Below are 15,179 nucleotides of genomic sequence, written 5' to 3'. Positions count from 1 at the left end.
CTTAAAACTTGTTCTTACCTGTACACTAGAAATAACAATAGTCTTTCACAGGTATTACATGAGTACTAAATGAAATAATATCAAGTTACTGGAACAGTCGTCAGCAAGTGAGCTATTATTAGTATTAATGAGACACCATTCAAATAGTCCAGCTCTAGCTGGGCAGTGGTGGCGCACGCCTTTAATCCCAGCACTCGGGAGGCAGAGCCAGGTGGATCTCTGTGAGTTCGAGGCCAGCCTGGTCTACAAACTGAGATCCAGGACAAGCACCAAAACACCACAGAGAAACCCTGTCTTGAAAAAAAAGAAAAAAAAAGAAAAAGAAAAAAAACAGTCCAGCTCTAAAACATGGAGAGGCAGGCACCCTTTGAGCCTCCGGCCGGTTTTAAACAGAATCTACACTTTGCTTGGCTCTTGGTGTTCTTGGATAAATGAGACTTCAGACAGCAACTAATCCCACTTTTAAAATATCTGTGGTTACAGCAGATCTGTATCTTTCCCTCCGGCTTGCCTTTTACCACATGCACCATACAGTTTTGTGCTCTGGATCAGCCTAACCACCGTAAGTGTTATTTATTGCCAGATGCGACCTTTTGTGAGCACCTTGCAGAATCCAAGCATTAATGTCATTTTCTATAAATACAGGTGTAGGGCGAGGAAATGCTCTTTGGAGAAGTGTCGCTATTGCAATCTTTCCCCTTTTAGACTCTCGGTCTGTGGGCTATTACTCACTGCTGGCATTCACCCCTTCTCTCTTTTGTTACCTCCCTTTTCGTGATCTCTATCATCACTTAGTTCCCCACTCAGCCTTCCCTAGTGGTTGGCATTGCATCTGGGTTGTGCTTTCTTGCTTCCTCTACCTTTTGAAATTTAAAAATAGAAAATAACCAACAAGCCCACAGTCTTTCACATGGGCTGAACTCTGTTATACATCTAACAGATTTTCCGGTGAATTCCACGCTGTAATATTTATAGTTAGAAATCTGCCATCCGTTCAGAATAAACTCTATCAGAAATTCACAAGGAGCTCCTTTTATTTTGACTCTCAGACACAAAGATCAGGACTAAGAGGCAGCAGCCCGCAGGAGGCAGCTTTGGAAAGTGGATTCCAGAGGCCGCATGGCTCCCAGCCCAGCCCGCCTCTTGCCTTTTTACCTGCCCCATTTCCTGAAGTCGCTCGTTGATAAAGGACCCTTTAAGGAGGCTGACTCTTGTACTATGAATGCCCAGCCCAGGGCTCAGGAAGCATGCAGCCCTTCATAGGTGTGAGCACTGTTTGCAGAAACCCCACCTCCTATCACAGGAGACAACAAAATGTGGCACCTTCCTATTAAACGCCATTTTATGGCTTACAGGATTTTTTATACTATTTTTGCAATTTTGCTTTGGAAATAGATTAGCTGCAGATAACTGATTTGTCCTTGGTCATTAATTTCTCGGCAATTATCTTTGTATACTTGGGAATCTTTATTAAGTTAAATAATAGATCTAGCCTTTATATTGATTCCAAATGAAATATTGTTAATTACTAAATAAGCAATTAGTGAGGATAAACAAATAATACATTTGTAGGCCTTTAACACGAACTGATTTTAATTTGACAGTTAGCTTGTTTAGCATAAAGGATTAAAGACTGCTGATCTGTAACACCCAAGACCAGAGTGCCTCCAATTTGGGATTTGGGGATACTTGGATAGACAAAAAATCAATTGAGCATCCCTAATCCAGAGAGCTGAAATCATACATGTTCCAAAATCTGAAACTTTGGAGGCATTGTGTTGACACTCAAAAAGATTTCCAGTTTAGAGACACAGATGCCCACCAGTACTTGGTTTCCAAGGTCTCGTCCTTGAAAAGGTCTAAGGTCCCAGGCACTGCACCCTGATGCTGGGAGGTTTTCTCATCCTTGAAAAGGTCTAAGGTCCCAGGCACTGCACCCTGATGCTGGATGGTTTTCTCCTCCTTGAAAAGGTCTAAGGTTCCAGGCACTGCACCCTGATGCTGGGTGGTTTTCTCGTCCTTGAAAAGGTCTAAGGTTCCAGGCACTGCACTCTGATGCTGGGTGGTTTTCTCGTCCTTGAAAAGGTCTAAGGTTCCAGGCACTGCACCCTGATGCTGGATGGTTTTCTCATCCTTGAAAAGGTCTAAGGTTCCAGGCACTGCACTCTGATGCTGGGTGGTTTTCTCGTCCTTGAAAAGGTCTAAGGTCCTAGGCACTGCACCCTGATGCTGGGAGGTTTTCTCATCCTTGAAAAGGTCTAAGGTCCCAGGCACTGAACCCTGATGCTGGATGGTTTTCTCATCCTTGAAAAGGTCTAAGGTTCCAGGCACTGCACCCTGATGCTGGGTGGTTTTCTCGTCCTTGAAAAGGTCTAAGGTTCCAGGCACTGCACTCTGATGCTGGGTGGTTTTCTCGTCCTTGAAAAGGTCTAAGGTCCTAGGCACTGCACCCTGATGCTGGGAGGTTTTCTCATCCTTGAAAAGGTCTAAGGTTCCAGGCACTGCACCCTGATGCTGGATGGTTTTCTCCTCCTTGAAAAGGTCTAAGGTTCCAGGCACTGCACTCTGATGCTGGGAGGTTTTCTCGTCCTTGAAAAGGTCTAAGGTCCCAGGCACTGCACCCTGATGCTGGGAGGTTTTCTCGTCCTTAAAAAGGTCTAAGGTTCTAGGCACTGCACCCTGATGCTGGGAGGTTTTCTCATCCTTGAAAAGGTCTAAGGTTCCAGGCACTGCACTCTGATGCTGGGTGGTTTCAAATGCTCTCTCTGCTTGGGAGTCCAGCATCTTCACCTCACCTTCTTAGAGAAAGCTGGTTTAGGGGCACGAACCGCCATACAGATAAAGAAAGGGGTCCCCTCTAAAGAAGCACTTAAGGCAGAGTCGCTGACCTCTAACCATTCATTCACTAGATGGCCTTGAACAAATGCTCCATGCCCATGTCCTGCCTTAGTAGTGTCTTTCCAGATAGACAGACAGACAGACACTCTACCCAGCCTGAGGGGAGTCCCGAAGTCATTCCATAACGGGAGGGTTTACAGACCCACCTGACCTATATAGTCAAGGGTTTCTCTCCCACACTGCGACAGGAAAGTGGTTTTAGATCTTTATTCTACCAGAATGGAAGAAGGAAGAGAAGAGAGAGAAAGGAGAAAGGAATAGGTCATCCACAGACAATTGACAAGTGTAAGTTAAAAAGCCCTTACCCAAAATGCTTGGAATCAGAATGTGTCACATTTGGGGTTTTAAAACACTTGCATGTACGTAATGAGATATCTTAAGGACAGGATTCAATACAAGTAGAAAATTTACTTATATTCCATACACAATTTCTACACACAGCTTGAAGATAGTTTTATACAATATATTAGATGGAAGTCCTCACCAGAAAGAAAAACCACTTGTGCTAAAACCGACTCTGATTTCGTACAGTATTTTAAATAATTTTATCCATGAAGCACAGTTCCACGGTGGCATTATGTCACCACTTCTGGTGTCGTATCAGTATACAAATGTTGTAAGTTTGGGATATTGTGGATTTCAGACTTTCAGGTCTAGAGAGACTCAGCTTGTAGCCCTCACTCAGAGAAACTCACCCGTGTTAGCCCAGAAGTCACCTGTCACCTATGTTTTCCTCAGTAAAGGACAAGTGTGATACAATGAAAAGAAGGGAATTTCGGGAGCAGATGGCCCTGTGTTCACAGCCTCATACGCACTGCTCAGCAGTTCCCTGTGCAGGCCAGGAGCTTCAGGGTGGCCTCCGGGTCAGCTGTCTTCATAATAGCAGTATGACGTCATTCGCCTTGTCAATCATTCTTTCCTGCGTGCTTCTGGAGGCTCCCCAGCATGGTATTGTGGGGGGCTAGAGGCCAGAAAGATACTCAAGTCTGAGTTTGAGAAGCCAGACATTTAACATATTTACAAAAGCAGAAAATAAGCCCATTCTCCTCACTTTGGTTTGTTCTGGAAAATATAATTACCTTTAACTTTTAAAATGTTATTTATATGAGCAGGGCGTGGTAGCACACATCTTTATGTGTACATCCCAACATCCCAGCACTCGGGAGCAGAGGCCAGCCTGGCCTACAAATAGCGTTCCAGGACATCAGGACTGTTGCACAGAGAAAAACCCTGTCTTTTGGGGGGGGGGGGAGTTTTTAATATTAAAAAAAAAGTTATTTTTATTGGCATGTAAGAAAGCGTTCCAGGACATCAGGACTGTTACACAGAGAAAAACCCTGTCTTTGGGGGGGGGGGAGTTTTTAATATTAAAAAAAAAGTTATTTTTATTGGCATGTAATGGGATTGTTGCTAGTATCTTTAAATGAAGCAATAAATATATTTTTTTAATTCTTTAGTCTTAATATCTACTATGGTAAATATTGATAAATACAACCCATATTTTTAAAAAGGCACCTTGGAGTCCTCAATAATATCTAAGACCTCAAAGGCGTTCAAATCATCCACCCCAAAGTATGGCTGTTTCTGCACTGTACACAAGTAGGTCCTGTCTACTGACTGTTTCCTCAAGCTGGGAGCCATGTGGTTTTGTTTGTTTTCTCCATTTGTCTTGGCACCAAAGCTGCGAAGCCGACTTTTAAACAGGACTCTTTGGTAGCCCAAAGCCTGTAACTGGACACAAAAGAGACCAGGTCCTCCAACTCCTGCAACCTCACCTTTGGTTACTAAGCAGTTTTCCCTTATAGATTAAGTCTCTGAACTTCGTAAAGTCTTATTTTACTGCTCTGGGCCCTGGGTGGTCAGGGGCAGAAAAGTTAACATGGATCTTCCAGTTGCCTAGTGCAGGGGCTGAGGTCAAATATCAAATAGGCCTGGAGGAACTTCCTGCCCTTCCTTCCTTTCCCTGGCAGGCTGCTAGGCCAAGCTAGCTCACTAGCCCCCTTTCTTCCCGTAGATGGTATGCATGCAGACAGAGAGAATGACGGGACTGAAGGAATTGACGAAGATATGATTGTGACCCAGAGCCAGACCAATTTCATCTGCCCCATAACACAGGTATGGCTTCCTCTTTTCCCTCAAAGAAAATGGAGTTAGATGAGTTTCACAAAGGCAGAAGGGCTCCCGTTTGGCTTCTGATATCCCCCTGGGAGGGAGGCAGCAAGGAAAAAAAAGTGATGAGCTCCAGTTGTACACTTGGGAGGATTGTGGCTCAAAACGCTTTCATTTAATCACATGCTTTCGAACCTGGGAGCAAAGTCACAGCCCAGAGGCCGACTGAAATTAGGACCCCTGGAGCCCAGCATTTCCTGATCTCAAAGCTAATACTTAAAGCCAGGAGGGTGAGAAGTTAGCCGCTGGAGGGACTAGGAAGTGGATGGTTATTATACCTGAAAGCCTCATGTCTCCTTAATCGTAGCTGGAAATGAAGAAGCCAGTGAAAAATAAAGTGTGTGGCCATGCCTACGAAGAGGAAGCCATTGTCCGCATGATTGAATCCAAGCACAAGCGGAAGAAGAAGGCCTGGTGAGTGGGTGCTGGAGGAGCAGAGCACCCTGGTGGTCCTCAGTGCGCGCCAGGCAGAGGTGCTCAGTCTCCCTAGTTACGGCTCTGTAGGAGCAGAGCACCCTGGTGGTCCTCAGTGTGCGCCAGGCAGAGGTGCTTAGTCTCCCTAGTTACTGCTCTGCCCAGACTGTCAACAGGGCAAGTGGCTTTCTGGGAAGAGCAGTGTTGAGAAGACACTGAAGTCACTCTAGCTACACCATCAGAACAGAAGAGGGAGACTGAGTCAGAGTCAGTTGCTAACAGGAGTCTAGTGGATTTCTGTTGTTTAAAAGGTAGTCAAGGGCTAGCTCAGGGAGTGGAGTGCTTACCTAGCAAGCAGGAAGTCTTGCTTTCAATCCAAGGCAGCACACGAGTCAGGCATGGACACACATGCCTGTAACCCCAGCAGTGGGGACAGACAGGAGGATGCGACATTAGAGTCATCCTCAGCCACACAGAGAATTTGAGGCCAGCCTGGGCTACATGAGACCGATACTCTTGTCTCTATTTCTCTATATATATATTTCTCTTTCTCTCTGTCTCTCTCTGTCTCTCCTCTCTCTCTCTGTCTGTCTCTCTGTCTGTCTCTCTCTGTCTCTCTGTCTCTCTGTCTCTCTCTCTCTCTCTCTCTCTCTCTCACACACACACACACACACACACACACACACACACACACACACACCAACAAACCAGAGTAGCTGAGGGTCTACAGAACTGTGATCTAAGAGAGACCCCCCTTTTTCAGTGTCCACTTAACCAAGAGGAAATTACCTTATTCCTTGCTTTCTGCAATAGCACTTTGTTTAAAACACAATCATGTAAACGTTCGAAGACAAGAATTCCTATCCAGTGGTCTTGGTGAGGAAGATTACATTATCAGAGAAATGCGTTCATTTAATCACACAAATAACTGAAGAAACAGTTTCAATAAGTCCATGGCTAACTCGCCAGTGAGAATTTTTTAACCCTTCTCTCCCTACCTCCCAACCCCAGGACCACGGCTCTGTGCCTGTGACGAGAGTCCTCAGTGGCCACACTGGAGCTGACTGGGTTTGGCATCTCCTGAGCTCTTATCGCAGGAATGGAATGGCAGGTGTGACCGTTCTCAGGCTCTGACAGCAGTCCCTTTGATGTGTGCTTTGCTTCTCCATCATCCAGACCGAGAATTGGAATTCCCCTCCCCTCCCCATGTGGGTGTGGGCCGAGAGATAGCTCGAGACTGGAGATAGCTCCTTGGCCGTTCAGTCAAGGAACTTACAGTGTTTATTCTAGAAGAAAAACGGTTTTGCAGCCTAATGGCTGCCAGATGTAAACCATTAGTGCATTTCTGTCTGTCTTGCATTTCCACCTACAGTCCAAATGCTGTATTTCCCTAATGACCTTGACATTTTCCCTTTGAGCATAATTTTGTTACTGGACTTCCAAGCCTTCCTTTCTGCTAATTTTTTCCGTGTTCCTTCTCTCACAAGCCAGAAAGGGTCAACATAACTGCTAAGAATACTTCCCAGTTCACTGTCTGGCAATTCTTCTCTCTGACGGTGTATGATGCTCTCCTGAAGTTCGGGGTGGAAAGTGCAGGGACTAGTACAAAGCATGATTCCATTTCCCGCCAGCAGCCCCAGGGACGGTGGCAGAGTGTTCCCTCACTTAGATGGCCCTTCTCAAGTACACACTCTGACTTTCCGTTGCCCTTGGCCTGTTTTGAATTGCACACAATACTTGCAAGCACTTAACACTCGTCATCCAGAGATGCCCTCTTTACCTGTCATGCTTAACTTGGGTGGCAGACACCCTGCAAATGTTTGTAGTCTAATAGTATCCGTTAGGTCCAGGTGGAAGAAGGCTAGAGGGTTTACCACAATGACATTCTTACCAGGCCTTAAAAACTGAGCGAGATGCCAGGGAATGGTGAGGGAGTGCTTGCGGGCCAGTCCTCTTAAAGTTCTTCCATTGGTAACCCCTGTTTTACTAGGTCAGATCTTCCCCTTTTCCTCCCTTCCATGTGTATATGTGTGTGGTGTGTTTGCATGTGCATATGTGTGTTCACATGTATGGATGTACATGTGGAGGGGTATACATGTACATTATGTGCACATACATGTAGAGGCCTAATGTTGCTGTCATGGATCTTCCTTGATTTCCACCTTACTCTTAGAGGTAGGTTCTCTCAAACCCCAAGCTTGCAGATATGGCTGGCCTTACTGGCCAGTGTGTCCCCCTGGAAATCTCTGTCTCCCCCTTCTGAGTCTGGAATTATAGGTGGGGCTCCATGAATTCCAAAGATCTGACCTCTAGTCCTCTTATTCGCACAGCAAGTGCTCTGACCACTGTGCCATTCCCCCAGCTCCCTCACCCAAGACTTTCCTGTGCAGCCCTGAGTATATAGATGTATAAAATAGGTACACAAATTAAACATTTACGAATAATAAGTTACAAACAAATTTACCCTAAAACAGTTCTTCAACATATGTATTTTACCATTATTAAAGATGAAAGCAAGTTTATATACTAATGAGATGGATGTGTTTAATTTTACATAAAGAATTAAATATTGGCTGAATATTTGATATTGCAGACTAGAGTACGTTTTTCAGTTGATTGAAACTATTGACTTTCTAATTGTCAGTGCTGAGAACACTATAAATGCATAGTACAAAAATTGGCAGAACTATGTTTACAGCCATTTTAGAAACTGTTGGGAATGTTATCCTAATCCCAAGCCAAAATTCATTTTACAATTTTTTTATGAAACCTAAGTCAGTAACTAACTCACCACAGTTTCCAAAATCAAACATTCTACTATATTACAATGCAAAGATATGGTGATTTGCTATAATCTGTGGAATAATCATAGGAAAATACTGTCTTTTCTGCCATTAAATCATACATTTCCATAAGAGCAGAAAACATGCGTACAGGAATTTATAACACACAGTTATCTCAGATCTGAGCTGAGGTGTTTCCTTGGCACTGTGAGGTGTGACAGCATTCACAGTGTAGAAAGTGTTCACAACCAAAGCTACAGTGAAGTTGTATGGTGCAACATGGATGACCATGGACAGCAGAGAGATGGCTGTTAAAAACACTTGCCGTTCTTCCAGAGGACCCAAGTTCAGTTCCCAGCATCCACTTGAAACTCTAGCTCTCGGGGATCCAATATCCTCTTCTGGCTTTCATACCGGCATGTACATGGTGCGGCAGACATGCATGCAGGCAAAAAACTCACATACATAAAAATAGCAGAATAATTTTTAACTGGGTTTTTTGTTTGTTTGTTCATTTGGTTTGTTGGTTGGTTTTTTGTTTTTTTTTTTTTTGTTGTTTTTTGTTTTTTTGAGACAGTCTCCTTGTGTAGCCCTGGCTGTCCTAGAACTCACTATGTAGTCCATGCTGGCCTTGAACTCACAGAGATCCACCTGCCCCTGCCTACTGAGTGCTTGGATTAAAGGCATGCACCTCTACACCCATCAAAAACTGGGTTCTTGACAAGAGCCTCACCCCATCAGGCCAGCTTTCACTTGGTGGGCCGTCCATATGATGGCGGTGACTGTTGGTGGCAGGAAAATAGATTGGCACTGTAGTGATAGAATAATCAATAGGCTAGAGATCTATCCTAGAGGCCATGAATGTCAGCTTCATTGTCTTCCTCATCTGTAAATTGATGGTAGTCATTGTAGTTTTCTCATTGGTGCATTTGATATTTGTAAAGTAGCTAAAGTACCGGCACATACGCAGTCAGACTTGGTGACCGTGACCCTTCATTATCTTGAAGTGTTAGCCAGCGTCTTCACCAGCATCTACCAGCTCTACCCCATAGGCACAGGAGACCTGGTAGAGGAAGGGGAGTAAGAGGAGTCAACCTGAGCTGAGGAAGTCCTCCAGAAACAGTGCAGGGGATGGGCGCCAAGGGCTTGTGCTGCTCGTTATACAGTGGGCTCTCTTACAGAGAGTGAGCGGCGCATCCCTGGGGGTGAGGGTGTGTGCCCCTGACAGAATGGGGCAACGGGTTGTAAGTGGGAGAGGAGGAGGAGGAGGGGACGATGACTGCCATTTCTGTTGAGTGTCCAGAAGCAGTTGTTGGAAAGAGATGGAAGAGGGCAGAGTGTCTAGAAGGGTTCTGAGAGGCTCAGTTCAGGTCATCCGAGTCTGTGATCACAGTGGTTCAGCCCCTTGAAAATATCAGAGGGACAGGCGTGTGGGCTTCGCCCTTAGAAGGTGACTGAGCTGGCCATAAATATCATGTGGATCTGAGTATATAGGTGGGGTCACTGTCACTGTTGGAGACACAGCTCTGGAGAGGTGAGCAAGACAGAGCCGTGGCTGGCAAGAGCTCTCCTCACCATGGTGCCTCAGCACCTGACTCAGAGCCTGCAGTCAGCTCCAAACAGTTTCTTGTTCATCAATTACAGCATCAGAGGTAGAAGACCCTGTGGGAAGCAGCCTAAACCACACCCAAGACAAGGTGCTACAGTCACGGGAGCCGGTGTCAAAACCCAGGGCACACATGGCAGATCAGAACTCACGGTCTGCGCACAACTTACCCCATAGGCTTCTGATTCAGCATGAAGTGATGTCATTTCCCATGAAGCGGTATTTAAAAAATGTCTGTGACACATCCTGTTGGAGAACTCTTTCTTTCTCCTGTTCCAATTATGTTATGCTACTGGAGTCCCAGGCACATTGTGTTACTGGGTACCATCTGAACTTTCCCAGCATGCTTCAGTCCCTGGAGGCCTCTTCACTGGCTTGAGGAGGAATATTCTTGTGGAGCTTTTCACCCTAAGTATACTGTTGGAGTCATTTCCTAAAATAGATCTCTTAATCATAAAGCTCGCAAATAAAGCTGCCTGCCGATTTTCATGGTAATGAGTTATGGCTGGTTTTGACCCCAGCCATTTGCTTTGGTTTTCTGGTATTGAGCAGGACCCTTACCAGTCATTCACAGCATGGCAGAAACGTGAAGTGAAATGTGTGGTGTCAAAGCAGAATTCACTTAGCAACACGTCACCGAGCCTCTCAACCAGATTCTTTGTGTCTAGAGTGGCAATAACACTATCAACTCAAAATTCCAGAGACCCTGGAGCTAACAGGGAATTCCTCCCAGATCTGTACGAGCACATTTCTTGCGTGTGGAGAAGACAGGAAGCTGGCTCAGTCAGGCTCTAGCTCATCCCCAAAACTCACATTAAAGTGCCACGTATGGTCACACACTTGTAATCCCAGCACTGGGGGCAGGATGAGAACCTGGCAGCCCTGGGCACACTGGCCAGACAGCCTAGTGTATACTTAGCAAGCTCTAGGCCAATGAAAGACCCTGTCTCAAAAAATTAATAAATGTGGTAGTACCCGAGGGGAGAGCTGAGGATGTCCTCTGCCCGCCCCAGCATGCACACATGTGTACATGTACACAGCCGCCGCCTATACACACATGGGGAGGGGCAGACCTGAGAGGAAGCTTGCTGGTGTACAGCGTGAACACACAGCTACGCGGCCCTTATGGCTGCCAGTCATCACACTTCCCCCACTGCTCTGTGACACATCACCCTAGTCTTGGAGGGCATGATACAGAATTGCTCCTGTTTGTAGGTATGACAGGAATCCACCCCACTCTTGCTGCCAGAGGCATTCCACCCACTTCCTGGAGCTTATGGATCGGACCTAGGCATTCTTAGGACCCAAATCTGAGCCTCTCAAGACTCACCATGATGTGATTGATCATGAGCTGAGGCTGAGGCCCCAATTCCTGCAGCCCCCTGAGACCCTCTGCACCCTGAGGCCTTTCCTTAGCAGACACTTAAGTGTGCCCCATACTGTTAAGGAATGCTCTGCCCTGTGGCTGACCCAGGCTCAGATCAGCCTCTCCTTCCAGGCCTGTGGGTCTGAGCCCTTCCAGGGGATGATTGGAGAGTTGAAGGTGTTGCCACACCTGACTTGCTCACCAGGATGTCCTGGGGATTATGGCCTAATGCTTGGGTAATGTTGTTTCTCAGAGCAGGAGTGCCCTGATTCAGGCCCATGGCATCATGGCCTTTTCTTAGCCTTTTTAGTTTAAAAGCTTGTTTCTCTGGGGTGGGGTGGGAGACAAGGCTGTACCCTGGTTCCTGTGCCAGCCTCACCTCCAGGAAGTCTCCCCAGAGATCCATTCATGCTGTTCAGTGTTGTTTGCACCCTGTCACTTGGTGAGCCGTCTTGTTTGAGGAGACGGGACTGGTAGCTGTGGTCTAGAACAGCAGCTACTGTGTGGGAAGGCCTGGAGCATGAGCCTTCACCAGTGGCCCGCTTGATTCTCACTGCGCCAGAATACCTTCCGTCTGACGAGGAACTCCACTTCCCTCCGTTTGCAGGGAAAACCTTGTCCGGTCATTTGTACAGTGTCAGCGTCAGGGGAGCTGACCGCCTGGCCTTTGCCACTCTTCTGGAGATGCCTCACTGTGTAGCCCAGGCTAGCCTACAACTTTCTGTGTGGTTCAGTCGGGTCTAGCACGCTTGATCCCCCTCTTGCGTCCCAGGTGCTGGGATTCTCTCAGCTCCTCCGCGTTCAGTTGAATCCTTGCTGTCAGCTCCTAAAGCCCTCCTGCCCCTTGGAAGGACTACTGGATTTGTATCCCTGTCCCCAGAGCTGTCTCTGCAGGACACAGATGTCCCTGAGCTCCAGCCCAGCATGACATGAGTGTGGGCGCCTCCCCTGCAGCCCAGTTGTGTGGTTAATTCCATCAGCCATTCTCAGAATGCCCTCATTTACTGACTAAAGCCACTGACGTCACCAGGAAGTCCTCCCCCCTCGCTCTCCACTTCCCTCTCCACTAGCTTATTCACCGTCTGGCAGATGGAGGTAGACTTTGTTCTCAGGAGTCGGTGCACCCAAAGCTTGGGAGTCAGAAGTAGGGCTCAGGGCTTGCCCGTCAGGGAAGTTTACCTCCAGGAACCTCCTGTTCTGCATTCCCACGGCAGGGAAGCCTAGGGGATGACAGTCCCTGTTTCTAAAATGAATGCGTCTATATCTTCCTCATCTCATACTTAAGGATTTCAGAGTACAGGGGACAAGCTGGCCTGGGCAGCTAGGGCTACACAGCAAGACTCCACCAAAACAGACAGACAGACAGACAGACAGAAAAACTCATGTGCCTGAATATACAGAGCACATTTAGCATTTCAACATTAATTCCCATTTTTAATCTTACCATCCATTGCTCCAAAGAAAGCCCCTGTGCTTCGAAGACTCCTTGATCCCAAGATCAAGGCCAAAAACCCTTTCTTTCCTCCTTTACCCTTGCCTTTCCTGTGACTTGAATTGTAGCTCTGGGGTCAGCTTCCCTTCCGTCTGCCTTTCACCTTTCTCCTGTGTTTGCTGTACCTTCTGAAGAGCTGTCTCGGGTCCTGGGGCCAGCCCTTGTGTGGGCCAGAGCCCTGTTTGTACTTCAGGTTCTGTGGCCCAGAGCTGACCACACAGGAGCACCCTGAATGGTGTGGATGTGCCCTGGGTCTCTGCAAGGACAGACAGACCGGATAACTTCAAACTTCCCAAGAGAATAGTAGCCGGTCTAGGAGATGGGAAAGTGGAAGGACATTATGGAGTAGTTCTGGGGCTGTTGCCACGTGGAATAGGGACCCTGTCCATATTTTAAAGCAGGGGGACCCAGGCTCAGAAAGTTTCTCTCAGCCACCAACCAGTAGGTGATTGAGAGAATTCAGGACCTCCATAAGCTTGAGTCTAAACACTGGGCACTCAGCCCTGCCCAAATCTCCTTCATAGTAAAAAGAAATCAGGTGACTCAGACCAAACACTGCCTCAAAGGCGATGGCTAACTGAGCAAGGCCTTGAGCTCCACCCTTTTCTGGTGACTCACATTCTTCAGTCCCCACCTCAGGCTCCTGGCCAGTCCCTAATGCCCCACTCAGTGTCTCCACTGAGAGGTTTAGTGGCATTCAAAGGGACGTAGTCCAGCGGGACTCCTGGCCCCGTTCCTCTCCTGTGTTCTCGTTCCTTCCCCGTCACAGTCTGGGGCCCTGCAGTTGCCCATCTGTCCCACCTTTCTTTAGGCTCCACTTGCCTTCCAGCCGTAGGGTCCCCTGTCCCAGTGTGTGCTAGAGCCGGTCTCTGCCAGGACACTCCAGCAGACCTCCTCACCCCTGCTTCACCTCCCGACACCCATTGTTTCCCTGCTTCATTCTTTGCCCTTTGGCCCTCTGTCCTCCCCTAAGTAGCCCGAGTAAAGCTTTCTAAAACGGAATCTAAATCACACCCCATCCCTCTTTGGAAAAGCTCCAGGGGCTTCTTTTCATATTTAAAATGAGATCCTGGACTAAGGATGTAGCCTAGTTGGTGGAGCATTTTCCTGTCATGCATGAAGCCCTGGGTTTGACCCCCAGCATAGCTTATAACCAGGTCTTGGTGGTGCATGCCTATAAGCCTAGCACTGGCGAAATGGAGGAAAATAGGAAGTTCATTCCCCTCTAGGTAGGAAGTTCAAGGACAACCTGGGCTATGTGAGACTGTGACTCAAAACAAAACAAAAAATAGTAACAATAAAATAATAATCCAAAGTGTCACTTTGCCCCTGAGCTCACCTCCAAATTCTTTGTTTTCACTGCAGAGCACCTGGCTGTGCCTTCTGGGCAGCCTAGGCCACACACACACACACACACACACACACACACGCACGCACGCACGCACGCACGCACGCACGCACGCCTGTGTCCACCCTTCCTTCCCATCTCCCCGGACCCCATGTCCCCTCTGCCCTGCATTGCTTCACTGCTGTTGTGGCATGGTACTTGGCTATGTGGTGACTGCCTGCCTCCCATGACAAAGCAAGCTCCTAGCTGTAGGTGCTGCTCACCCTTCCTCGCTTGCATCCCCAGCTCCAAACTAAGCTGCCCTCACCTGGGTACATGTGCATGACTCTGAGTTCTGAGGGGTTTGGTTTTCGTCCTTGTTCTCTGTAAAATGTTCTCATTCCAGTGCCTGGCGATGAGGTTAGTGCTTAAGGCACGGAAGTGAGAGGGACTGACGCTTCTCTTTCTCCTTCACAGTTGCCCCAAAATTGGCTGTAGTCACACGGACATGAGGATGTCGGACCTCATTCCAGATGAAGCCCTGAGAAGGGCAATCGAGAGCCACAACAAGAAGAAAAAACGCCACTCTGAGTAGGAACAAGCCCCCCTGGCCACAGGGATGTCAGCAGCCTACCTCCACCCCAGCCACCCGACCCTGAGGTTAGAGAGCGGTTAAGGGCTGGCTGATCAGCACACTGGGTTTGGGGTAACACTTGATGGCTGATTGTAATTGAAAGCATTCTTCAAGGGACAAAATAGAAACACAAGTACATTATATTCTTTATTTTCAAGTGCTCCGAAATTTTAAATAAAACTTTGATAATCCTCAGCATGATCCTGTCTGTATCTCTCCAGTATGTAAGGGGTTCCCAAAGCCGGGCGGTGGTGGCACACGCCTTTAATCCCAGCACTCAGGAGGCAGAGGCAGGCGGATCTCTGTGAGTTCGAGGTCAGCCTGGTCTACAGAGTGAGTTCCAGGAAAGGTGCAAAACTACACAGAGAAACCCCGTCTTGAAAAACCAAGGGTGGGGGGGCGTACGCTGCTTCTAAACGGTTTTTAGAATTGTTTCGACTGAAAAGTGTCTTTGGGTGATAGTTAAAATGAAAACGCAGAGAAACATGCC

At 47.4% G+C, this 15,179-nt stretch overlaps 1 protein-coding gene across 1 annotated transcript in view; it reads left to right on the top strand.

The window, feature by feature from the left end:
- Positions 1-14,884, top strand: part of Nsmce2 (NSE2 (MMS21) homolog, SMC5-SMC6 complex SUMO ligase) — a 229,653-nt gene extending 214,769 nt beyond the window's left edge. Inside the window, exons 5-7 of the mRNA XM_059247959.1 lie at positions 4,913-5,013; positions 5,375-5,481; positions 14,533-14,884. Of these exons, the coding sequence (XP_059103942.1) occupies positions 4,913-5,013; positions 5,375-5,481; positions 14,533-14,650 (326 nt within the window). The 3' untranslated portion in view covers positions 14,651-14,884. The remainder of the gene's footprint in view (positions 1-4,912; positions 5,014-5,374; positions 5,482-14,532) is intronic.
- Positions 14,885-15,179: the final 295 nt, after the last annotated feature.

This window comes from Peromyscus eremicus, chromosome 20, assembly GCF_949786415.1.
Source record: "Peromyscus eremicus chromosome 20, PerEre_H2_v1, whole genome shotgun sequence".
Classification (NCBI taxonomy): Eukaryota; Metazoa; Chordata; class Mammalia; order Rodentia; family Cricetidae; genus Peromyscus; species Peromyscus eremicus.
This window is presented reverse-complemented; position numbering and strand designations above follow the sequence as displayed.